The sequence below is a fragment of the Gadus morhua genome, chromosome 17 (assembly GCF_902167405.1).
Source record: "Gadus morhua chromosome 17, gadMor3.0, whole genome shotgun sequence".
In the NCBI taxonomy this organism is placed as follows: Eukaryota; Metazoa; Chordata; class Actinopteri; order Gadiformes; family Gadidae; genus Gadus; species Gadus morhua.
Window position 1 is genome coordinate 16,510,415 of NC_044064.1, and position 27,113 is coordinate 16,537,527.

General features: G+C 45.0%; 1 protein-coding gene across 1 annotated transcript; it reads right to left on the reverse strand.

Annotated features, from left to right (window-relative positions):
* Nucleotides 1-3,061: 3,061 nt before the first annotated feature.
* On the reverse strand, nt 3,062-26,603 carry vax2 (ventral anterior homeobox 2). Its single transcript, XM_030339132.1, is given in 7 exon segments — nt 3,062-8,084; nt 20,116-20,261; nt 20,264-20,302; nt 23,263-23,296; nt 23,298-23,350; nt 23,353-23,661; nt 26,564-26,603. Coding segments are annotated over 7 exon segments (1,134 nt in total). The 3' UTR covers nt 3,062-7,571.
* Between the last annotated feature and the right edge of the window lie 510 nt (nt 26,604-27,113).

Genomic DNA, 27,113 nt, shown 5'->3' on the forward strand with positions numbered 1-27,113 from the left:
ATTTTGTTATTGCTCTGCCCATTTTTAACATCATTATGGAAATCGTTTCGCTTTAAACTTTTCTAAATGCTTCACATTTTATTTAAGTGGTTGGCCCGACAGCAGACAACATTAAGCCAGAACTGACTTTCTAATAATTTATTACCCAAATGTTTTACCCTACAGGACTATTTACAAGTTGTATACATAAGAAGGGGGTAGTGCTCGTGATAGTAAAGTTATGCATAGGCTATTGACGGTTTTCACACCGCACCATAACATCCACATTCAACCCCAGGTGTCCTCCAGCGTAAGGTTATCCCCTTGTTTCATAAATTCACGAAACGCAGCGTCTCTTACCTTATCCACAGGTAGGCCTACAGACTCACTGCACATTTTAATCTAAAATAATTGGTTTAGACCTATCGTTGTTACCAATGTATGTAACCCTTGCGTCAATCACCGATAAAGGCTACAGTGGAACTAGATGCAAAAGTTGATCTTCGCACGCATTGGGGTATTTTGACAAATAGGCTATCCAATGAATGTGACGTCACTCGTTTAGTGTCGTCAAGATGGCAGCTTCATTTAGGCTCGCACAAATATGAACCTTGTACTGCCTACCAAATAAACGAATCCCATATACATTTGGGATGTATCTTTGCATATATTTAAACACAAAAAGGGTAAACACAACATCATTTGGAGAAAGATCAACGTAAACGTTTTAAGAAAAATAACAACAAATGAAGAATAACACCAATTGATTTTGTTGATTTTTTTATTTGAATCCCGGATTGTCGCAAGAACAGGACCACCACTATTTCTTCTCAACCCCTCCCTCCCCATTCACCAGCCCGCCCCTGCTATGCGACCCTTGACCCCGCGCACCTCTTTCCCTGTCACATGACCGTGCAGGTGTGGAGGGGTCCCTGCCCTCTCCGACCCCTCAATTAGTGACCCTAATTAGCGAAGAGGCTCCCCCGTTGGGCCACTGAGCTGCTTTATAGGAGGAGGGAGGGGAGGGGGGGCATGCCTCAACGCCATGGGAGTTTGGACCATTCACATTGTCAGCACGCACGCATGCGCGCCCACACTCACACTCAAACACAAACGCGCATGCCATTTTGTTGCACCACTGTAATTTGTTTTTTTTCTACGGGATATTTAGATTGGAGTTGTGCATATTAAGAGATGAGCCAAGAGCTGTTCAAAAATGTTAAAAAACATATGAAACCCGCATGGATAATTTTATGTTAGGTCTACTTTTAGTAATACTAAATGCTAATTTATCTTGAATAACCAAGATACTAGTTAAATTATTAATGCTTAAATTATTTTTCGGTTTAATCATGTGGGTATTCAGTCATTCAGAACTAGTTTTGATTCGTTGGGCCGTCATCCCTTCTTTCTACAGTCAAATAATAATTCGGCGATTTCAAAAGGAAATCATATAGGCCTAGCTAGAAAATTTGCAACCACAAGGCAATGCTTATTCTGAAATATTATTCAGTTCTTTCTGAACGCTTTATCTAAAGGTAGGCCTTATATTAGCATGGCATTGGAAATCATGGTATTATCTATTCTAAAACCTTTTTGTACTTTTTGTTAAGCATTGAGGTAATCAATAGTGAGACCCATTGTTCCTTAATATAAAACTAATCCATGTTACGGAATGAATAGGGTCAGGGAAATCATAAAAAAACTAAAAACAAACAAAAATATAAACTTTCACATAAACATCGGCTCAACAAATACATATTCATTTTCCGTTCATCCGTTGATGAGGTTTTTCATTTTAACAACTAACTGATATCCTTAGGTTTAACAAACGTTCATGTGGCCTTTTTTCAGCCCCAGAATGCAGGGACTGTGGTTCAGTCGCCGGAATGAACCGCCTGATGAAAAAGCTTTCTGCATTGAAGAGCAGGCTTGATCAGCCCTTTATTACCTCCTCCTCCATCACATTAAATGGCTGCAAACGAAAATTTACATCAAAACTTTGAGGATTCCACTTTAAGACCTATATTTGATTAATTTTGGGTTTTTCATTTGAGCGTTTCTTCCCGTCTATTCAAATGAAAGGATCATTTTGAATATGTTCTCACTGTATTTGTGGGCCACGTTTCTTTAGATGTCTAAATGTGAGGCATTGCATTATTTATGTTATTCTTATTTTAACACCATGTCGACTTCTGAAACCCAAATAATGAGCTTAATGTTATCGCAACACTTCCCTCTCGCCTAATAGCTGTTTACCCTCCATGGCTCCGGCCTCCCCGCGGGGCAGCCCCGCCACCTCCTCCACACGCACCTCCCTTCCTTCCTCTTTCTCCTCCTCCTGCTCCCTCTCCTCCAGAACAGGCCACCCATCTGGTCTCCCTTTCTGCCGGTTCTCTCGCCTCCTACCCTTGTTCCAGTAAAAGGTGCCAATCACGGTAATTGCCCCCCTATGGCGGCTTTGTCCCCCCCCCCTCCTCCTCTATAGCAGGGCTCTGAACCTGGAAGGAAAAGTTGTGGCGACTCCATAGTTCAGATCTTGTGGCTTTAGAGGTCATTTTAACCCCTAATTGAATCTGGGTTTTTTTTGTAAATACAACGATTTTGATTCATGCGGAGGAAGATTTTTGGTGAAACTAGGCTCTTCAAGGTTTTTTTCTTCATAGATTAGCCAATTCATAATGTTTTTTAACCTCAGCATTGGGTTAGCCACCTACGGTGTGGTCCAAATCACACACCGTTTTACACACACACACACACACACACACACACACACACACACACACACACACACACACACACACACACACACACACACACACACACACACACACACACACACACACACACAGAGACACAGTTGTAATTGAGTGATTTGTCTCTCGTTGCAGCATAAATAAGGCGAGCGTCACGTGCGTACAAATTTGTGGTAGGCTACATAACCTCATCGCACACACGCATTCACGATGCAAACTAAGGATTTCCTCTTACAAGTGCGCCACAACACATAGTCTTTTATCCAATCAGCCAGGCTAGGGGATTCGGCTCAGGAGATCACGAGAAAAAACACACCAGAATCGAATCAAATTACATAGACATATATTTTTGTATGCATGAATAAAATACATATTGTACATTATCTTGACTGGGCATCAACAGAGCCCTCTGGAGCCAACAACAGAACAAAAAATACTCTTCAATAAGTGCAAATGGTTAATGAGAAAATAATAATTATAAAGCATATATGAAGTCTTTTTTTCTGTCCTGTTCATTGAATGTTTTTTAAACTTGTGCAAAGATCCATATAGATACACATGTCTACACCTATGTATACATATATGCAAATAGAGCTTTTCGTTGTTTAAAGTAGACCTATAGCAGGTGCTGGACATGAGGGAAAATAACAAATTACTGCTGCAAAGAATGAGCTATAGGAAAACGGTCCTATAAGGTCATTGCTGAGCATTAAAAAAAGAAGAGCAAAGCATATAGATTTCGTTTGTAAGAAATAAAGGAACTTTTCACCCAAAAACCTAAATTATTCTCGGCCAATCCGAATGCAGCGCGGCCCCGCTCAGCGCAGCGTTGGTGAATAGTCCGCCTTAATAACGTCGATGTTTAGAACAGCAAGCCTCCCGAAGTAGGATACGATTTTTCAGAGGAAGCGATTTTACTAGCCATTCTTGGAGTAAGAAAACCCATCGCTGTATATTCAACGATTCAATTGCGGATGGTTTTAGAACTTTATTTTCCGAGGGAGCGTGTGTGTGTGTGTGTGTGAGTGTTTGCTTCCATTAAGTGAAACCGCCCGATTGATAATGTTATAAAAACAGGTTCAACATCACAAACCATATTACAAAGGGGAGTCTCATGAAAATGTATTTCTTTAAGTATTTGAGTATTTGTATTAAAGGCTGACTTTAAAACTCTCTGGTGTACGCCTGGGCCTAGATGCACAAGTCTCCAAAAAAAAAAACCTACGGAGTGATCGCAAATATCCATCGTTTACTTCTGTTGACTTGGGGAATTCTAACCGATGTATTACAACTGCGGTGTGTTCTCTCGGTAGACTCAGTGAAACGAAATAAATCATGAAATATTCAAGCATAAAAGATGAATGGTTTACAGTGCGTAGGGGCCGAGGCCTTGATACTTATCTTTTCTATTTTTTTTGACAACATATTTAAGATATACTAAATACAAGCCCTTTGAACTCCAGGGGGACCTGCTTTGTGAATTTCAAAGCATTTTTTATCCGAGCCGAATGGAAGATATTGAATAAAAAAAAATGAATAAAAAAACCACCAGTGAGAAAGGGTGGCCCCCTTTTACACAACTGCGGGAATAGCTCTCTGACCTCTCGGCTCCATCTCTCTCTGCTCAATATTTGATGCCAAGGCCTTTGAATTATGTATGGTGCTTATAGAAAATAATACCGTGTTCAAGTAACCAGCGCGAGTTGTACCGGCGTGAAAAGAGAATAAGAGATAACAGGGGCGTTCGCCGCGCCGCCGGAGTCTGTACGCCACAAAGCTCAGGCGCCCATAGAACGCTTACAGGGGCGTAGAGGGGAATGGGCGGGGGCGGGGCCGGGCGGGCAATTCAGCACGAGCATCGCAGACCAATAGGCCTACACGGTTTAAGAAACCAGGGGTCAGGATCCTTTTCATACACTGCTCTAAATTTGCTTGTGGCTCCAAGGATATATGGTGCTGTTCTAAATTTACCTTGACCTTTCTCTTGCAAGCCACCGGAGGGCCAATATTAATTGATGTCACGCTGAACCGGCTTTTTTTTTGTAATTGATGTCACGTCACCTCCCCTGAGCCAAGATGGGCGAATGTGGGGGATTTAATAAATAAAAACAATGAGATGAGACACAAAAAAGTAAATACCAGCAGCACCCAACAGGTTAAAAATGTTAGGAAAAGATTGGGAGAGGGGCCCCTTGCGGACCCCACACACATTGAGGCCAAAACAATGTGGGCCTGCGATGGAGGTTTGGTTCTGATTCCAATTGGACAAGCAGTGCATACAAAAATGAGTATTTGTCACTTTTCCGGCCTTTTATAGAAGACCCGCTTTTTGGTGCCGTTCTTCCCGGACTATGTGGGCGGAGACCAGAACATGGCCCAGCTACGGGTTTGGAGTCAATCCAATTTCGATTTCAATTGATTCCTATTGAAAGCTTAAAGCGAAAATGTAAAGGAGAAATAATTTGCAATCCTTGCAGGTGAAGGAATCTGACTAGTGGAAATTAAAATGACACAAAAAGTTGATCTCGAAATTTAAATCAAAATAGAAGAATTCTTGAAAAGTGATAAAAATGCGGGGGAGTGTGGGCGAGAAATGTGACCACAAAGAAGGCATATGTTGCAGCTAATGCAGGGGTTTAATTAAAATGTTTCTCAGTGCTGAAGGCTGGGATATTTTATGTTAGTGTCAAAGGGATGGATTAAATAAAGTTATAGGGAAGGGTGAAGAGGGTGGAATGTAAAGTCTAGAGATGCGACAACATAAAGTGCTTTCAATCAATAGGTAACAAAGGGGCATGGTCACACTCAGAGAGGACTAATATTTGGGGAGCAAACATCGGTGTTAAATAGAAAACAATGTACATAAAGCAGGTGCCCGACACAATCTTTTTTGTTTGTTTTTTTTTAGGAAAATACAAACACCCTTCAAAAAGAAAAGGAGAAAAAAGCTTATAATTTTGAGGCGAAGTATCAACCGTCCCAACACCCCCTGCCTGTTGCAACCAAAGCATGTGCATAATAGTTTACTGTACAAAAGACATACGCAGGCTCCATGAGATTGTGAATTTGATGTGATCCGTGACGAACAGCACGCTTCCATTCACCCAAAGTGTGCTGAGAAATACCTTGAGAAACCTAAGATGTAAACAACGTTAAAGAAATAAACAAAAGAAAAACAAACCCGAAACACTCAGAACGATCGAAAAACGACGACGGCAACGTCCACGTCAACAACAACAACACATTATTTAGATGAGTCCGCAGTAGAGCGGTTCGCCAGTGCTTGTACGGTAAGGGAATTTGTAAGGTACTGAGTGGAATCTCAATGTGTGTGTGATAAGACACAGCCTGCCCAGGGGAAGATGTCCCCCCCATGTATCCACAATGAAGTCCGCCTGCACTACAATGCTGCTGGTGGGTACAGGCGTTGCCGGGCAACTGAAAAAAAAAGATCCCACAGGGGAAGACATAAAAAAAAATAAAAAAACGTTTGAAACGTTTAGCGCCCACATAAAAAACAACTCGCTTTTGTGGAGTTTACCGCTCGAAAACGGTTGCGTCGTTTCGTTTTCGTTTTTTTGTGTGCTGGAGACGTCGGGAGGGACGGGTGTTGTATTGCAGACAGGTAGTGTCGGTATGGCTGGTGAGATTGATGATTGAAGAAGTACAAAATAAAAGGGGTCCATAGATGTCTCCTTCCTACTGAGGTAATGGGAGGGGAACATTTTGGGAAAAGGGAAAAGCCTAGCACCGCCGAAGAACAACGTGAAAACCCAGGAATACTTTGGCAAGAATTTGTCTACCCAGTCATCCGCCTCAAAACAAACCTTTCCTTTCACAGTCGTTTTTCGTTTTATAAAACCGGATGCTTGATCGAGATCCATCGACAGATTTTCCGATACACAAACAACAACCAAATGAAGGCATTTTTCTAATCAAACCACTATTCCACAACCTGGACAGTCTGGTATGAGAATGCTATGATTCTGTATTTTTTTCTAAGTATTTCCTCCCGGGGGAGGGGGCTCAAGAACTATAATGGTCGTTAGCGATGAATCACATCTGAAAATGGGTAAAAACGTGCTCGTCAAGATATCCCAGGTCCTCCAAATCACACAACTACACACCGCCTCAGTCTAAACTGAACAATCAGGTTTGAGTTTTTTTCCTTCCTTTTTTTTGACCTGAATGGAAAATCAAAAAGTCTATATAGATAAATAATACAACACTCACAAACACCATCAGACACGAAAAAAGTGATACAAAAATCCCAGTCTTCCGAAAATCACGCAAAAAACAAAAGTACATATAGTTATTTAAAAAAATCACAAGCAAGGTTTGTGTAAGTCTGGGTTTGTGTGTGTGTGTGTGTGTGTGTGTGTGTGTGTGTGTGTGTGTGTGTGTGTGTGTGTGTGTGTGTGTGTGTGTGTGTGTGTGTGTTGTGTGTGTGTGTGACCACATTCTGTCCTCACAGCATCACTGAAACAGCGGTTGAGAGATTGAGCCAGTGTGAGATGACATAGAACAGTGCTGCTTCTACCCTCCGCTTTTCTATTATTTTTTTCCTTCTTCTCTTCTCACTGTTCAGTCGAACTCCCTAAGCTCCGCCCACCCTCTTTCTCCCCCTCTCTCTCACCCTCTCTCTCCCTTGTTAAGTCTCCAAACTATTTTAGTAATATAGGGGGGGGGGGGAGATGAAACAAGCAGCTCCTTACCTCCATCACCCCTTCTCTTCTAAAACTCCTTACAAAATCAACAAAACAAGGGGTGGTGGTGGCGGTGGCGGTGGTGTGGGTGGTGTTGGTCATGGGGTTGGTGGGGGGGGGGGGCTCTCACTTAGGACACCGTCTTTTTGCCGCCCAGGTCGGCCTCTTTCCTGTCCAGGCGCATGTAGGGCTCAAAGGCCGAGGAGCCACACCCGTAGGCTGAGGTCAGTTCGTGGTGCGGCCCCCCCAGCAGCGGCATGGAGAAGCACAGCGGGTGGGGGGGCGGGACCCCCAGGCGGGGCGGGGCCCCGTTGCCGCCCAGCGAGGCCAGCGACAGCCCGAAGCCGCCGCCCCCCGACAGGGTGGTTGTGGGGTGGGCCACGCCTCCGCCCATGCCCGACGAGGTGGTGGTGGTCATGCCCCCGCCCAGCAGGGAGCCGCCGGTGGAGTGCGGCGGCAGGTGCCCCAGGATGGAGTTACTGGAGGTGGGGGCGTGGGGGCCCGACAGCAGGCGGCCCTGCTCCAGCAGACGGAGGATATTACACGTGGCCAGGGACTCGGAGGTGGAGGAGCCCCGCTTGTCCGAGTCCTTGGTGGTGTCCTTCTTCTGCTTGGTGCGGCGGTTCTGGAACCACACCTTCACCTGATAGAGAGGGGGGGGGGGGGGGGGGGGGAGAGAGAGAGAGAGAGGAGAGAGAGCAAAAACAGAGAAAGCAGTGTAAACACATAAACATCGGATCTAAATGCCTGCCTGTGGTTATATTGCAAATATCACTGTGTTGGGATTCAGGGTTTGACTCAATACGATTTACCATCCATGAAGGCGCATGTAAAAACCTGTATATACACATAATATATATGGCAGTATAATGAGTAGGAGTACCACATCTGGAAGAGTGCTATCAGAGATGTACCCTCTGTCATTAATATCACATACAACAGGCTCTGCTCGTCCTGCATCCATTAGAGCAGAGAGATTACTGCGGGAGACCGTCAGGGCCAGCCTTCCTCGCAACGCCATCCATTAACAAACGCTGCCACCTGGATTATTGTTCTGGTGCTTCTTAGGTATTTTAGCTAAATAAGCAGCTTTTTATGCGACATGTAATATATCTCTTTTTTGTTTGCGGTTATATACATTTAGAACACTTGGATCACAGAACATGAAGCTACCGTTAATCAATGGTCATTGTGGTGAGAAACTTAACTGCTTTCTCGGCATCCTGATATAAATGACATATATACTAATATGTGATATGTATGTACGTATATAATCGAATTACAATCGAGAGAGAGAGAGGACAGAGAGAGAGACAGAGAGAGAGAGAGAGAGAGAGAGACGAGAGAGAGATGAGAGAGAGAGAAGAGAGAGAGAGACAGGAGAGAGAGATGAGATGAGAGAGAGAGAGAGAGAGAGAGGAGAGAGAGAGAGAGAGAGAGATGAGAGAGAGAGAGAGAGACTGAGAGAGAGAGAGAGGAGAGAGAGAAAGACAGAGAGAGAGGGATGCGGTTATCCCCCGACACAGCTCATTGGATCAGCTCCCGTGGTCTTCTCAGCAGATTTGATCCCGGTTGGTTCCGTGCACTTTACATCTCTCACACATCAGGGCCCTCACAGGGCTTGGAGTGCACAAATGGGAGAGGACAATGATATCAGAGCAGGGACGCAGTGTGCGTGACACTGAGAAAGGCCAACGCGTAACACACAAAGGCGTTTCTTAAAGGCCCGGTAAGCGATTGTCGTATTGGTAACTTCCCGGAAGCGTCTATCGCAGTGGGCACATTCCCCTCCCTCCGACTCACTGCACCATTTCTTATTTATTTTCTTGGTTTTTCCTTCGTGTTTGGTGTAAGTATTTAGAAGCTTCACCTGTCTTTGCGCACAGAGATGGACCACCTCTTTGTGGTATTCTCGCTCCTGATTGGATCAAGTGGGAACGGGTTACCAGAACATTCGCACTATCACTGCAGGGAGGAGGACTGTGAGGACTCCGGGTACTGACAAAACACTCTACATCATTGATGGTTGTTTGGGTAAATACTTCAGCGCCGAATAAAAAAACAGAGAAAACGTAAACATTTATAATCTTCTCCCCAAAGGAACACGTAGGCCGGAACTGCGAGGGTCAAACCAAAGGAAGAATCCATTGTGGTCATCATTATCATCATGCCACGTGCACATTATCGGCATGTGCATCGCCTTCTCTCCCACAGCAACCTATGGCAGCGCAGCGTCGTTGCAAAGCCCATCACAGCGGCCCACAGGGGATTAGCAGGAGATGCGCATTGAACTCTGCTTGTCCTTGTTGCTCATGTTAAATGGATGAGTGCAGAGCACACACAGTACCATTTGATTTGAATTGTATAGGTGTGTGTGTGTGCGTGTGTGTGTGTGAGAGAGGCAGAGTGTGTGTGCGTTTGTTTATGTGTCGTGCGTTGGCGGCGGTGTTGCATCAGGGCATGCCTTCTGATTGGACGGCAGGCAGAAGGGGTACACGGTGGGGTCGGATCGCGGGGAGGACAGCTCTCACAGTTAGCGCTGCGCTGAGAGCAAACCGCGGCGCATCAAATATGCATACGGCCAAGACTGACTTACGAATCTCTCTCTCTCTCTCTCTCTCTCTCTCTCTCTCTCTCTCTCTCTCTCTCTCTCTCTCTCTCCTCTCTCTCTCTCTCTCTCTCTCTCCCTCTCCTCTCTCTCTCTCTCTCCTCCTCTCTCCTCTCTCTCTCCTCTCTCTCTCTCTCTCTGCCGGGTCGGAAAACCGACCACGGCATGACTACAGCTCAGTAGGAGCTGTGTTTTGCCCTTCCTCGCTCGCACATTCCCATCTTTTTTGCAGCACTGTAACGTAAACCATCTATACTCTCAGAAATACACTCGTTAATGAATGCTGCATTTCGACCCTCCAGTCAGGTGAACGAGCTTCGTTAGGACTTCTAGGTTGTGGAGGACAGACTAGTCTCTGGAGACATCCCAGTATTTCGTACCAATCACGACACAGTGTGCATGAAGACACACCCACCTCGGGGAACCAGAGCAGGTGGATGTATCATGACTGGTCGACATTCCTGGATTTCCGTATCCGGTGACTATAAAACGTTTGGCTACATAGTACATGCCAGAATGGTAAAACTAAATGGTGCTGTTTAAATGTTTGCCTAGCATGTGAACTTTGCCCATGTACAGTTAACACATCAATCACATGATGTGGTGGTGATTCAACGGTCAAAGTCCAATTACTCAATCACTTAGTTTAGACTTAATCAGGCGGTTAAATGTGCATACCCAAAACGCATTTTGGCCACAATATTCATTTACTTTCGTACTTAAAGGCGATCGCTTCTGGTCGTGAGAGGCGGTCTGACCTAATGAATTGCACAGCCACGGTCTGAAATAAAAGGCTTTCAAAAGCTAAGGGTTCATCGTCTGGCCCAAGAGCAATCTCAATAGTAGCTGGAGGCTGTAGACTCTCGGATGGACATCTCCGGCAGTGATACCTGAGTTACCTGAGCGTTCTCGCCGTCTCATGTCTGATCTTTGGTCCCCTCTTCCTCTGTTATCAAGTCGAGTGCGGTGGTTAACAATCAAGTGAACTTGGCGTCTATCCTCCCCAACGCTTAAATACACACACTCACAATTTAAAGTGCTGTGGTTGGCTTGAAAAGTGCAACGTAAATGCGATGAACCATAAATTGTCTCGGACCGTTCCGGTAGTCAGATCGGCCCATTGTACACGAGTTCTAAAGGTCTTTCCAGCTAACGTCTTTCCAACCCGTTGTGGTAACTATATTGTCTTTCCTTGATGATAAGCCACAGAGTCGAAGCGTTGTGGAGGTTAGGTGAAGCCCAGTCTGGCAGTGATCACTGTAGACTCACATCTCTACGCATTCATCAAACAGGGATGCCAAGTGAACGCCGAGATAAAACGCTCAGCCTTTCACGTGTGGCCTTGGAAGAACCTCCGATCTACATCCACAGTGCTCTGCTTTGTTCTTACCACTGACGGGGAATCCCATTTACTAGGCGCCACCCAAGGTGCTGGGGCCACTTGACATTGCATTTACATATAATGACTGTTTGCGTATTCCTTCACACAAAAAAACACCCGCAGTCAGTAATGGAAGGCCAGCAGCAGCTGGTCTGAACACAATTCAGGGTCAGGTGGTGCCGTGTCCAAGATTTGAATTGAACGATTGAATTTATGTTATGGTGTGTACGTGTGCAGCAAACACAGTCGAGTCCCGTATCCTATAGAGAGCTTTCCATTCAGCATTTGTGTACTGCTATAACGGCGGCGCATGCGGTTGTCCACACGCAGCGAGGGAAGCTCCCGCCACGTCATTCCTCTCTACCCCACGTATGGACAGGGGGCGCCCTCGCTCATGGGGAAGAGGCGTGCTTGTGGCGCTGCAGGGATTTGAGTAGCGGCGTGAAACAGATGAGGGGGTTGGGAGGGGTTGGATGATGCGAAGAGAGGAAAACAAATCTCCCCTTACATATACACTATTGGAAGTAAATCCTTTTTAATGGGATCCTGGGGGTCAGGGCTGGGGCAGAGATTACCCAAGGCAGCTCTGGATCCGCGGTGACCTGCATTTGCACTTGCTGAATCCTCTCTCTCTCTCTCTCTCCTCTCTATCTCTCTCCTCTCTCTCTCTCTCTCTCTCTCTCTCTCTCCTCTCTCCTCTCCCTCTCTCTCTCCTCTCTCTCTCTCTCTCTCCTCTCCCTCTCCCCTCTCTCTCTCTCTCTGAGCCAGGGCAGGGCCGGGCCAGTGAGGGCCAGGGCAGGGCCGGTGTCGGGCTGATGGCAGCGTACAGAACAACTTGACAGGGGTTACGAAAGGGGGCCAGCGGGGTTAGGCGACGAGCGGCTGTAAGAGGATTGGGTGGGCAGGGGGCAGATGTTAGGGTCAGGTCGCAAGGACAGAGCTAGCTATGGTAGTAATAGTCCTGAATAGGGCACATGAACTGGGGAACGTCGCAAAAGAGGCGCTTTTAAGGCAGTCTCTGCAAGGCGGTTGTCGGGCCCTCCGGATTGTGTGTGAGCGGCTCTTCATTAGACTCTGCTTTATTAGAAACTGTCCACCAAAGATCTGCTGGAAATGGGTTTAGGCTGATGTAGAGTTTTTTACTGTACCTAACCCTAAACCCTATTCCCTTTGGGACCATGGCTCCTTCGGTTACTTTTGTTATCCAAACCCCTTTTAGATTTTAAAGGGGTACGGCCGTCCCAATCGGACGACTACATGTCCAGGGAGTGACAGGTGTAGGAGTCGTGTGCCCCATCCACACTCTAGCCACGGTCCCATACAACCCTTGGCTCAGCTCTATGAACACAGAGCCTCACAAGGGATGCTAAGCTGGGTTACGACCTTGCGGCGCAGGTCGGCCGTGGGTCCATATGTGTGCTAAGTCAGCTAAGCTACACTATTGCGGGGCTTGGTATCGTCACTGTGTTCCTAACTCACCTCGATTTCGTTTCATCCCGGTTTTGGTGTGTTTAACGTTTTATCAAATACATTACATAAGGGCCATTCCACAATAAAACACAACAGCCAACAGGACAGGATACCATCGCCAATACCATTTGGCGATGGTATCCTCCGAAGGGTAATAAACTGGGCGACCTTATGGCAATGCGGGTGGTTGAAGTGGTCTAGCAGTGTTAAACCCTTGTTAAGCAGGACACCTGGTAACACTTTCTATGACCCATCGAGCAACTTAATGCTCAACCTTGACCCCGCTCCCACCCCTGAGCTGAAGCATGTGACCGGGCCCACCAACACAATGGCTTCCCTTCTCCCTTCCCCGTTTCCCCTATGTGCCACTCTGAGGTTTCCAATCCCAACCGGGCATTATCCAGCTGCTAGTTACTAAAACTAGTAAATAGTAACTAGTTACTAGTAATTAGTAACAAGTTGCATCCCAATGCAACTACTTCATTCCACCAACTAGTAAGTAGTAACTAGTAACTAGTCACTAGATACTAGTGAGTCAGTTACTAGTCACTAGATACTAGTGTCTAGTTACTCGTAATTATTCACTAGTATGTGAAGACTAGAATGCGAAGACCTCCACCAAAAGGGACTACCCCGCACAAGCTGTTGTTTTTTTCTGTTGTGTTGTCAGTTGTTTTTTCCGACAATAAAGAGCCATTCAATACCCGAGGTGATTCCATAGACAAATGATCTGAAGGAAAACGTGATAAATCCTGGCAGGTATAAGCAGGATAGTAAAGAGACCACGGTGACTCTGGCAGGGGAATGGGAACTCTAAATAATCAAGGGCAAGGGAAAGCGCTGAAGAAATAATCCTTCACACCTTCTTTTGTGCTGGCTTTGAATGTTACGCATAGGATTGAATATTCAAGGGTTTTAATAAACCGCATCCCATCATCATCATCAACAACACAACTACACGAATCCCCCCCCCCCCCCCCCCCCCCCCCCCCCCCCCCCCCCCCACACACACTTTATCGTTCCCTCCTTAAACCCCGCCCTATCTTCTGACGGGACGCCCCCCTCTAATCTGTCCCGTGTCTGCATTCCCCTCCATACTATCCTCATTATCATAAGCATCCTCTCACTCCTTATCCTCCGCCATCATCATCATCATCTCAATTCACCCTGACCTCCTGCCCCCGACCCTCATTCCCCCACCGACCCCCCCCCACCCCACCCAGACCAATGCCAGGCCATGGCCCCGACCGGAGTTAAACCCCCGATCCAGGCGGGTCGTGGGCGAAGGGCTGCGGCAGCAGAAGCACATGTCCAGCCAGGCTCACCCAGGGGTTAACCCCGTCTTAGGGAGTTGCTGGTAGATAGGCTCCCTAATCCCTCCTTAGCGCAAAAGCACTTGGGATGTATATGAGGCCCACCTTTCTCTCTCTCTCCCACTATATGTCTCTCTCTCTATCTCTCTCTCTCTCTCTCTCTCTCTCTCTCTCTCTCTCTCTCTCTCTCTCTCTCTCTCTCTCTCTCTCTCTCTCTCTCTCCTCTCTCTCTCTCTCTCTCTCTCTTTCATCCCTCTCGTCCTGTCATCCATTCCATTTCCATCCTTTCATTCATCCTACTAGAGGCCAAAACGCATTCGCAAACAGAAGTACACACTCGCACAGACACAGAGACACAAACACACATATGCACACAAAGGTTTTGGACATGGCGATGGGAGGATTGAAACATTTGTGTGGTGGGTCACTGCCTAGCCCTGTACCCGCTCTCTCTCCCAACCTGTGTTGCCCATGGTGATGGACATGAGCAATGCGAGCAGCCGTCAGGGAAAACTCTGTGGTTTGTGTCTTTTCAGTCATGGCTCGCCGTCCGGGCCAATCAGGAAGACCGGTTTCGCCTCGGAATGTTCCCATGAGCCAGACAAATATTATCTATTTTTCCTTTCATATAAAATAATAGCTCTTATACACACAAACACAAATACAAACACACTTCCTATAGAACGTGATTCATTAAATTATTTAAAAGAGGCATGAGATATTAACGCTAAGAAAAAGCTTCTCTAGCAAAATTGATAGGATATATTACCATGCACCTTACACATATTACCATACACGCACACGAGCACACACACACACACACACACACACACACACACACACACACACGCACACGCACACGCACACGCACACGCACACACACAACCACACACACACACACACACACACACACACACACACACACACACACACACACACACACACACACAAACACAGAATGAACTGTAATCGCCACCACTCTAGGGTCTGCCATCCACCCTACATGCCCACCATCTCCATTCATTCTACCCGCACGAAAAGTGTTGGTTTCCGGGGGTCAAGCGCCCCCCCCTGGTTCCCGGGGTGTCTGACTGCTCTGCTTCCTACACTTCTTTCTGAGTATGTCTGGACTGACCCCCCCCAACCCCCCCCCCCCCCCCCCCCCCCCCCCCCCCCCCCCCCCCCCCCCGCCACTATGTATGCCTGCCTCTGTCTCCGAACACATCTGGACGGGCGCAGCATCCCGGGTTGGTACTCTGCGGTGCTCCCAGACAGAGCAGCCAGACGCCGTCTGTCTGGGCGCTCATGGAGAACAATACACACAGCGAGCAGAGATACTCGCTTACACAGACACAGCTAACAGAACCACTGTGTCTGTCTGTGTGTCTTTGACCGACAGTGAGACAGACGCACTCATTGTTGTTTGCACGGAGAAGGGCATTTGTTGAGCTGTCCACCTTGAGCTGGAGGAGGCCGGGCGACGGACCTGTTGTTCACTTCGATACCGTCACTCTAGTGGGAACTCAGCGAGTGTTTGTTTGAATTGAAAATAACGTAATGTAATCAAACGCTACTCGTCGGTTCACAGCATAAAGCCAATCAGAAAAGTAAATTGTCTCTGTGGTTTGATTCGTCCTGCGGACATGATGTTGGATCTTGGGCCACTTTGCATAACAAACGCTGTTCTTCTTGAAACATACATTATACTGTGTTAACATTCCTCAAGATGGGGCGCTACCATCTCGGACCCTGTACCCTTACAGAAGGCCCCCTCTACCTCGACTGGTCGATATTCATGATGAGTTTGCTTTTCACAACAGTGGCACGAGCCCTGGTTCATTGAGACAGCAGGGAAGGGCATTATGGGTTGTCAGAGTATCCAAACAGAGGCCCTTGCTCATCAGCATAGCGCACCACTCCTGGCTGGGCATCGTATGATTAGGAGGTTGATCCAGTGGAATTACTCAGAGACAGTGATCTCATCCGTCTCACAGGGACCAACAGGCTCACTGTTCTGGCTCCCGTTTGGCTATGTGTTCATTGTCTTACGAAAAAACTCAGCTTGTTGTTGGCTGACAGAAACGTACAAGGTAATCAGGGAACATACCGATAACGAACGCGAAAGAACGATTAGAGGGAATGTTATTGCCGGTTTTGCGTGCAAATGATTCACGGTTTATTCACCTGGCTAAAGACCTCAAAGAGGAGATTTTGGAGAATGCTGCAGCTGTACCGGTAGCTGAAACGAAAACTACGTTTCCCATTAAACCTGTAAAGTATTCTAATTTTTGCTGTTATAAAAAAATAATAAGCTCTGTATAAATGTTTGTGGTTTTGTAGAATGGGACAGTGTTTGTGTTTAAGCGTACGTGTGTGTGTGTGTGTGTGTGTGTGTGTGTGTGTGTGTGTGTGTGTGTGTGTGTGTGGTGTGTGTGTGTGTGTGTGTGTGGTGTGTGTGTGTGTGTGGTGTGTGAGAATGAGCGAGAGGGATTGAATGTGTGTGTCCCTGTGCGTGAAGTCTTTTTGCTTCAATGTTCGACCTCGCCACTGGCATACGGGTGAGGACTTGCAACTAACTCACACACACACACACACACACACACACACACACACACACACACACACACACACACACACACACACACACACACACACACACACACACACACACTTCATGTAAGTCCCACCATCTGGGAATAAAGTTTACAAAACTATAGGAAACATTAAATAATCCCCAACGTGTTATCATCACATCATATAATAAACATAACATTTTAGACACTGCGTATTTAAATGCAACTGTTTTTTAAAATGGATCCCGGATGTGTTGGACTCTTACAGAGCTACCTGCTTCTCCATCTTCATCATCAGGCCCTTCTGATCAACATTTACACCCTTGTGCCGAGTAAAGACCACAGTCCAATCAGGATGTGCGGACACACCAAAAGGTTTCTGTATTTTTGACTGATCTTCTAAATTAATTTAGTTTTCAATTAAAAAAATAAAGGCATTGGCACAACAATAAATGCTGGGATTTTAGAGTTAGTTACTTTATTGCTGTTAAGGCAGAGTTGTGTTCACATGTATAAATAGTCCTATAACTTCAACTTTCTTTGAATGGATAAAATCGCAAAAGCAATTAAGGTCTTTGCATGAAAGCCTTAGTCATAGTCACAAAGTTAATATAACGAAAAGTTTTTAAATCCAATAAACATTTCAGGCTTATCTCATGTGTGCAATGGTTCGCGTGCATATTAGAGGGAGGGGGGCGAGAAAGCCCCCTACCGGGATGACGGCCTAATGGTGACCCCTCGGACACATTTGGGTTCAGCTTTCGCACGTCTTTTTTTGTTTGTTTCCGAAACACAGGTCTCCGTTTGACTCAATGGTGGTCGTTGATGGTCTAAAGTTTAAACCATACCAAGCAATGTTTAACATCGTAATGATATGTTTATTTATAACAAATAAAAACATTTTTAAACGAATAAAGAAAGTAAATAACTAGCGTTAGTGTACGTATGTATGCGGGATCCTTCTTAAAAGGCCAGGCTGACGGCACTAATCTGAGTTTCACCTATGGGTCATGGGCCGCGTTCCGAAAAGTTGCAAAAAGTCGCTCGCGTAAAAGTTTTAATTCCCAAATCTAATACTTAATTTGCATGGCTATCTGTATGACGTGCACCAATAGTGTTTGGCCTCCAGCCATCAACATCCTAATGTGCCAGGGTCCTGAATAACATCACTGGTGTAATTTATGTATCTATATTTTACAAATGCAATATATAGAGGGGCGTCCCTAAGAACGAATTGGAACAGCAAAAATATATGTTAATACATAGCAGGCTTACGTTGTAGAATAGGTGGCCCACATAGAACATGAAATAGAAAACGTGCCTATAATAAAGTGAATGCCTTTGCATAGCTTTGATCTGAATTTCGAGCACCACAAAACGGGGCAGAAAGGTAAATGTGTCTTATGCACCCTTAAAAGCATCTGAACAAGGTTACAAGTGGTCAAATGTGTTTTTACAACTTATTCGGCACGACTGGCGAATTGCCTAGCCTCAAGCCACAATACGCTGCATCGTGCAAAAAATGTGCAGGTATATTTTGACTGCAGGCTTAATTCTGATGTATGGCTCCATTTAATGAAGCTATTATCACGCCCTCGCTTTATGTCGTGCCTTAGAAGCACAAGCAGAAACCTCCCGTCTCTCCCTCTTACACCTGGGGTCAAATCAACCGACTTGCACACAGTGGATCTGGTGGGTCTGGGGTTCTGTCGTACTAAATCTGCGTGAATTCTCCTGGGTGGTCCACAGTTTTCCTCTTTAAGTCTACACATAGTTATTTATTTTATCGAATCTTGATTTATCGAATCGAATTATGTTTTGCTCGGAGATCCTCTACCAGGCGTGTCTTTTATGAAGATCGATGTGCCAATGCAAGACTAGAATGTCTGTGATAAACGAACGGATGCCATTACCCTACTCATTCAAATCACTCTGGTCATCTTTATTTCTCAAGGGAAGTGGTTTTGCTGTTTAACTTTTGTTTATGTTATAATCCCCAAACTACTATTGTCACCATGATGATACCATAGGCCTACTAGGCCTACTAATAATAATAACATTGATCCCTTGACGCAAACGCAGGCTACACGCAGCTCGGTGTAAAAGCTCATTCAGTAAATTATTTGTTGGTATTATTATTATTATTAACATTCTTATTATTATTGTAGAAGTAGGTATTGATCATTATTATAAATCTTGAAACCAACATAATTAAAACAACAATAAATATAGGTACTATTGGCCTATTAGGCCTCCTACTACTACTACGACCAATACTAATACTAACCTATTCTCTTACCAATATTCCAAATATTAGGAATACCAATAATGATATTAATAATAATAATTTATAATCCATCAAATAAACATTGTGCTTAAAGGGCTAGCCTATATGAACGGTCATTGCATGACTACTCAAGCGTCCCGAGTCGGAGGCTGCTGGAACGGCTGAAATGTCAACGAAAGCAGATTTCGTGGAAAGCATGTTATATCCTAAGATCTCATTTCTCCCATTATACAGCTCTGTATGGCCTCCAGGTCAGAGGTCAGCAAAGCAGCGACGCGGAGGGATATGAATGTATGGATTTAGCTGTAATGATTCTCGACGAACTGAATATTAAAGGGAGAGAGACGCAGGCCGGGATTTAGGCATTTAAAAAACATAGGTGTATCACATGGCTATCAGCATTGCTATAGTGTTTAAACGTGCAGGCCTGCATCTGCTATTGATATGTATTTTAGGTGAAGTAAAGGGTTAACTTATTTCGTTTGGCTACTTGAATGGACAGGATTGGCCCTACTTCATTTCCCCCGAAATATTTCCTTTCAATACATCCTCAATCCCGAGTTTAATCCACCCGAGCTCCCCTATATAAAAAGGCAGTGGTACTGTCCAGACCTCTGAACGTGGTGTATAATTCAGTAACGGTTTGTCTTCCCGTGTTGCACGTTTCGTCGCGCGCTGTTCCAAAATGACGTGCAAAAGGGTTTCCGTTCTCCTTCTAGATCAGTGAAGCAATCGGCTCACAGACAGTCGATTTGTGATTCTGAAAAATACATTAAAAAAACATCCCCTCGATCCAAACGTGTTCATGTATAATAGAGAGGCAAACAAAAGGCAGGAAACGGGCAAATGGACACAGTGAGGCCTCGATAGGGCCTAGTCTTGTGAACGAGCATGATGTTTATTGGCTGTTTAAAAGTATGGATATATAAATAATTGCATACCATAAAACAAACAAGAAAGAACCCCAATAATAGTTGAAGACACATTATATATCTTGGAAAAAGTTTTTAAAAAGAAGTAAGCATTCTCGTGTTAGGCCTACCTGGGTTTCAGACAGATTCAGCTGCCTCGCGAGCTCGGTTCTTTCGCGCCCCACCACGTACTGACACCGCTGGAACTCGAGCTCGAGCCGGTACAGCTGCTCCGCCGTGAAGGAGGTCCTCGTGCGCTTCGGCCGGTCCAGGTCGAGCCCTTGGGCAGAACGATCTCCCGGATGGTGCCTTTAGCATCTGTTCACAACGACACAAACACAACAAATAGGTTCACGTCGAGTTTGAACGATGGGACAGTGTGCAACGAATTCTTGTAATATCAATGTAATGCAATGATAATTACGCATCACTCGAATATAATTATAAGAAAATAACTTTCCATGAAGCTAACAATTGTATTCTGTTGTATATTTCTGTGGTTTCGTTGAGTGATGTGGCCTCTCTGGTGTTTCTCCGTGTGTTTAACAGTAACCGGCAATAGGAAATCCTCAGGAGTCAGGCCTCTAGGCACGGGAAACAGGGAACGGTTGAGAGGCTGCAGGCCATCTTTAAAGCTTCGTCCGCGCTGGGAGCTACTTTCTCACGTGACACCAGATTCCACAGCTGCATTCACCAATATTATGGTTGGGCTTTTTACAATATTATACTGTTACTTCCTACTAAAGAGGCAGGCGCATTTCATTAAATAATTTCAAATTTGCTAATAATATTTTCAAATGTAACTTCCTACAGGCCACCAGACAGCTGTATAGGCAAAATAAAAAATATGTATCGTCCGAGCCTCGGTGACTGACGTAGCCTATAAATGATGAGTAGCATCGAAGCTAAAATGTCTCGGACCCCGGACCTCCTATGATGTAGGTCACTGATCTGAATTTTGCTAACTGTTAGCGCTCATGCACGTCAGAAGAGTGAATAATGAAGCCTAAAGGCGGTTAGTAGCATGCGTTTATTGTTCGTATTGGGTATTGTAGGCTACATTGCAAATTGTGTGTTGGATTTGATTGTAGGCCTATTAAAAGTCTTTAAAACAAGTATAGCCCAATGTATTGGGATTTGTTTGAATGAACATTTAAGGATATTTCCTTCGACAACCCAAGCTTCTGGAATTGATTTAAATAGAGGAAGTATCAAAGTGTAGGCTTATCAAACATGTCGTGAACAACAATCAATGAACCCCCCTTATAAAGTTAATAAATGTAGGCCTTTATCTGCAAATATATATAAATATAATCAGCCTTAAAACAAGGCTATTTAAGGCCTAAAGTAAGCATAATAATGTGGTAAATGTTATAGCCTACGTACAATTTACAACAAATACGAGTAAAAACAATGTTTATTAAATCTGGTAAATATAAGCATATAAATATAATAATTTTTTAAAAGCCACTTAATAAGAATGCATTATCAATATGTTTATATTTGTCTTATGGATGTGCATGTGCGCGTGTGTGTGTGTGTGTGTGTGTGTGTGTGTGTGTGTGTGTGTGTGTGTGTGTGTGTGTGTGTGTGTGTGTGTGTGTGTGTGTGTGTGTGTGTGTGTGTGTGTTTGTGAGAGAGAGGATATATAGGCTATATTTTTATATATATAATATATCCTATATGTATAGGCGAAATATATATTTATGATTAAAGATCCCTGGGGCAGCGGCCTAAATACGGATTCAACCAGTAGGAAACCTCAGCAATTAAAGCGGAACATCGGCTGTTCGCAGACGCGGTGACCCTTCGTTGACCCCTCCACGCAACGCAGAGTGCATCCAGTCGTCGGGATGAAAAACAAACAGTGACGTGAGGCTGTGCGCTGCAGCGCAGGCAACTAGAAAAGCCAGCGACTATTATTATCATGTCCACGCTTTCTCTTTTTTGTCTGGAGCAGGTCTCGTGCGCGAGTGGATTTACACAAAACCACAACAGGCCGATGGCTAAGGCCTATAGATACATGTCATTCTGCGAAGAAAATTGCGGCGTAAATTGTTTATATTCCTCCATCATTTTCTAACTGTAGGCCTACGACCAAATCTGTGCTACTGTGCTATTTCTCAATAGAAGACAATTACCATTTGGGACAACGTTTGTCAATAATTATAATGCCCCGCATTATACCATTTAGGTTGACTGTTCCCTAACAAACATGTCGCCCATCCATACGCAAAATCTCATAGATTTTTCGATGAGACAACAAATTTGACAGCAGTCTTCGTGCCAAACAGCTATTTTAATGAATACATATAAATGTCGTGTTAATTCCACATTTCAACTGGAAGCCAACTGTTTAATAAATATATATATAGATAATTATAAGCAATAATGACTCCCTTTAAGATCGATTTTTAAGCATAGGGCAGGCTACCAAATAAAGATCTACAGATTTTTACAATTGCCACAGGTCTATCTTAAAAGCGAATAAAATGTTATTTCATGGCAGGATATTTGTATACACTGATGGGTGAATTATTTACTCCTACCCTATTGAAAAATAGAAAATGGTTTAAATCGGAGCTCTTTTCGTCACTCTGGGCCTGCAGGCCTGCTCAGCGAGATAAATAACAGCAATTATTATAATAGCGGCAAAGTATTTTAATTAAAAAATAATCTTGTTTAAGCTCTGACTGGTACGCCTTATTTACATTTATTTTTTATTTCGAAGCAATTTCTGTTGTGGCCTCAATTTCTAAGCTGAGGCCGATATTTATGAGGGTAGGCTATATATCACATTTTATTGATTCACATTTGAATATGGGACTATCTCAAACAATTGACAAGCTTGTCAATTGTTAAGAGAAATACTGAATAACGTCTTTGCATTTATTTATATTATTAAATACCTATTCGTGTTACAATAAAGTAGGCCTAATAACATGCAAACATAGACCTACTACTCATAGTTATTAGGTAGGCTATTATTATTATTATTACTATTATTATGTAGGCTTAAATGTTCTGTTTCAAGTTATTACTATGGCATAGTAAAAAGTAAAAACGACTAATAAAAGCAGCAGAAGCCTACAGACCACAACAACCAACCACTACGTTGCTCAACAGTGGTATTTTCACAGCCGATCCGAAAGCCTCGACGACACATTTTGTGGCCTCAACCATCATCCATTATTGCCCGACTTCCCCTCGCGCTATCCGGTATTTACATCCGCAGTTCCCCACCATCCCTTAAACACTCGCAACCCAACGACACTCACCCCTTACGAGAATCCGGCGACAGTAATCGGGGTCCCACCCCTAAAAGTTTGTCGTGGCCGTCCTCGCTGGAGGACGTGGGCGTGGAGGAGACGTGCCCGGGGTGTCCGTGGTGGTGCTACTGCTGTGCGCTGGAGACTTGCTCCCGATCTCTGCGCGGCACTTGGAGTCCATCATGCGTTCCGCGAGCGACGAGTTGGAGCCGCAGTGGTGCCCCCTCTCCTCGGCCATGGCGTCCCCCATCCTCGTTGCCTGGTCGAACCTCGGAGCGAGCGGTGGGCTTGTCTCCTTCTTCTTCTTCTGCCAAACTGTGAGCGAGAGTAGTCTTCTGGGGGTGGGGGGGGGGGGGGGTTTGTAGGTTTGTTGTTGTTGTAGTGGGGGTGTTTCGCGTCTAGGCCTTACTAACCCAGAGAGATATCACGCAATTCCTCCGCCAGGTCCAACTTACTACAGGGGCCACGGTGTGTCTTGCATGATGCTGCGGTCCCAAAACGCCTGCCCCCCCCCCTCCCAACCCAAGACAGGTGGGCAGATGAGGTGGGGTGAGAGGTGTTTCGTGGGAGAGTGGGAGGGGTGGGTGGCTGAGATGATGACTGAGTCCGTAGTAGTCGACCCTCCTCGGGTTTATTGGATCAGGAGCTGAGCAGGAGGAATGCATGGTACCACAAGATAGGGGGGTAGCACGGGGACTGTGTGCAAGAGGAGGAGACGGGGCGGTGCTACAAACAGAGTTCACACACTAGCGCGTAGATCGGACCAAGAATCGGTCACAGGTCACTGACAACAAACATCAAATAAACCCCAAAAAAGGGGGTACAAAAAAAAATTGTACAGCAACCTCACCAAGAAAAAACTTTCTCTGAGCCAAACTGCAGCCAGGCATCCCCCGATGACTTCCCCCCCTCCCACCCCTCAACTCGGATCGCGGTTGGGGATCCTCGGATCGGATCCTTGCATTGTTCTGCTGGCTCAGATGTGGTCTCGATTGCTCCCCCGGGTTGGTGTGTGGCGAGCAGGCTGCAGGAGCGGTGTGTGTATGTATGTATGTGTGTGTGTGTGTGTGTGTGTGTGTGTGTGTGTGTGTGTGTGTGTGTGTGTGTGTGTGTGTGTGTGTGTGTGTGTGTGGGGGTGGGTGTGTGTGTTCAAACACCCCCCCGGTAAAGTAGGAGACCAGTCAGGTGGGGCTAAACGGTCACGTCTCGTGCAGAAGATGGTCCTGTCATGACTCGTCAGTCGTATAATCACCACGTTCTCACACGATTCTCTCGCTGGTTACTCTGACGCGTTTGTTTTGGAGGGGAGTGTGTGCGGCGCTCCAGTCCGCTGCAGACCGTGGATGTGCGGGTGTATTATTCCGAGTGGGACGGTGTAGTGTGTTCACTTTGCAAAAGGGTTGTAACCTTTCGCGTCACTTCCTGTCTAGGCAGTGCCCGTTGGTGATTGGCCGCGCGGCGCCGGGGCAGGTTTGGACCGGAGGATGAGTGGCACAGCAGCCTGAATAAGTCATGGAGATATGAGATGATTGTTCCATCATCGGACTCTTGTGTTTTAAAGCCATGGGTGTGGCAAGGATTCAAATGGCAGCTTGCGTTTTTACAAACGTAAATCTAATCATCCTAGAGTCCAGAATGAAAATAAACAGATTTGAGAAAATCACAGATTTAATATATCCATTATTATTTATTTATTCGTTTATTCAAATGATTATTATTTTTATACAATTTTTTTCTATCTTACGTTTTTTTTTTTTTTAAGATCTATATGGCCCTCCATTGGTTTTCATGCAGACATTACAGTGTGGCCATTTAAACTTAAAATAGTTAAAATAAAGATCAAAAGCCTTCAAACGTGACCTTACTCCAGGTAATGGCCTTGTTTCCACACGAGCGAATTCAGCCTGATTTCGTTGTTGATATTGTTTGCGTTTTGTTGGGGGACTGTGAGATAATTTCGGTGGCATGTAACGACAACAAACATAGTGGAGTTTTCCCCTTTCCATGAATGGCACACCGATTAAATTGCCTTTGGTGGCGCAGCGAAAAGCATTTTTCATCAGGATTATATAATTATAGTTTTTTCGCCGTGTGTGTTTTTCTGTCGTGGGCCGTAATTACTCCACACAGCCACGGGCCATTCCTCCCTCTCTCCAGATGAACTCATCTCTGAGAGGGCTGAATAGGAGCTGTCAATCACCACCTCCACTCAGCAGCAAGACAAGAGGGGACTGATTGCAGCTGTAACACACGCACACACAGGATCGCATACACACAGATGCACATAGACAAGCGCGTGCACAAACAAATATTCGCACACGCATACACACACACACACACACAGGCCCCCACACACACACACACACACACACTCACACACACACACATATTCGTACACATACACACACACACACACACACACACACACACACACACACACACACACACGCACGCACACGCACACACACACACACACACACACACACACACACACACACTACACACACACACATGCACGCAGAGGGAGCCGGCAGCTCTATTATTTTGCTGCCTCTCTACAACTTTGACACATTTGTCCCCACACGTTTAAGGATGCTGTCCTATGACATTATTCATAAACATGTTTACCTTTTTTCTTATCTTTAATAACAGAAAATAGAGGATAAATAGGGCTATATGATGAAAAATAAGAATGAATAATAAATACATCTCGGCCTAAGATTATGCGTTAGCAAGCAATAAGAAAAAAAACATGAATTCACGGACCGAATAAACAAATGTCTGGCTGATCGTCTTTTTGTCTGTCTGTCTATCTGTCTGTCTGTCTGTCTGACTGTCCGTCTGACTGAATGAATGGATGTCGGCCGATAAATGGTTAGCCTAAAGGAACTCGTATTGTTGGGACAACAACGATCATGCAGACGAGGCGGGACGGAACCGCGGGAAACATCGATGAGCGGACCACCGAGGGGACTCCTCCCGCGGCCCTCGTTCAGCCGCTCCCGCAGGCTGCGCGGTGCAGACCCGGCCTCGAGGAGACGGATCTGATCAATCAGATCAATCAGCAGAGATTACAGTAATCTGAAAGGTCAACGGCCGACCACTGGGGCACGCAGAGTTCACACACACACACACACACACACACACACACACACACACACACACACACACACACACACACACACACACACACACACACACACACACCACACACACACAAGCTCGAGGCAAATCTGTCCAAGAATTTTTTATATCCCCCATTCACCATCTCTGGCCTAGGCCTGTCCATGTACGGTCTGCATATAGGTACTCGTGCAGTATGGAGGCCTGCACTTAGCGGGGGTCCCCATAGTTCCCCATAAAAACACACGCCGTTTTAAGATTGGACTTTTTTTTTTTTAGGGTCTAGATATGGACTTATATATATATATATATATATATATATATATATATATAGAGAGAGAGAGAGAGAGAGAGAGAGAGAGAGAGAGAGGAGAGAGAGAGAGAGAGAGAGAGAGAGAGAGAGAGAGAGAGAGAGAGATTTGGAGACAGACAGATAGATGGGGACATATATATAGACAGATTGATGCATTGATCAATTGATACAGTGATAGATATAGATTGACAGATAGATAGCTAGAAAGCAGTGCAGTTAATGTATTATTTATTATTATTAATGTAGCCTTTTATATGAAATTTGTAGTATACTTTTAGTAGAATAGCTACAGTAGGCCTATATATATATATATATATATATATATATATATATATATATATATATATATATATATATATATATATATATATATAGTTCAGTGTAGGCCTACTGTAGCTGTTATATATATGTATAAATATATATA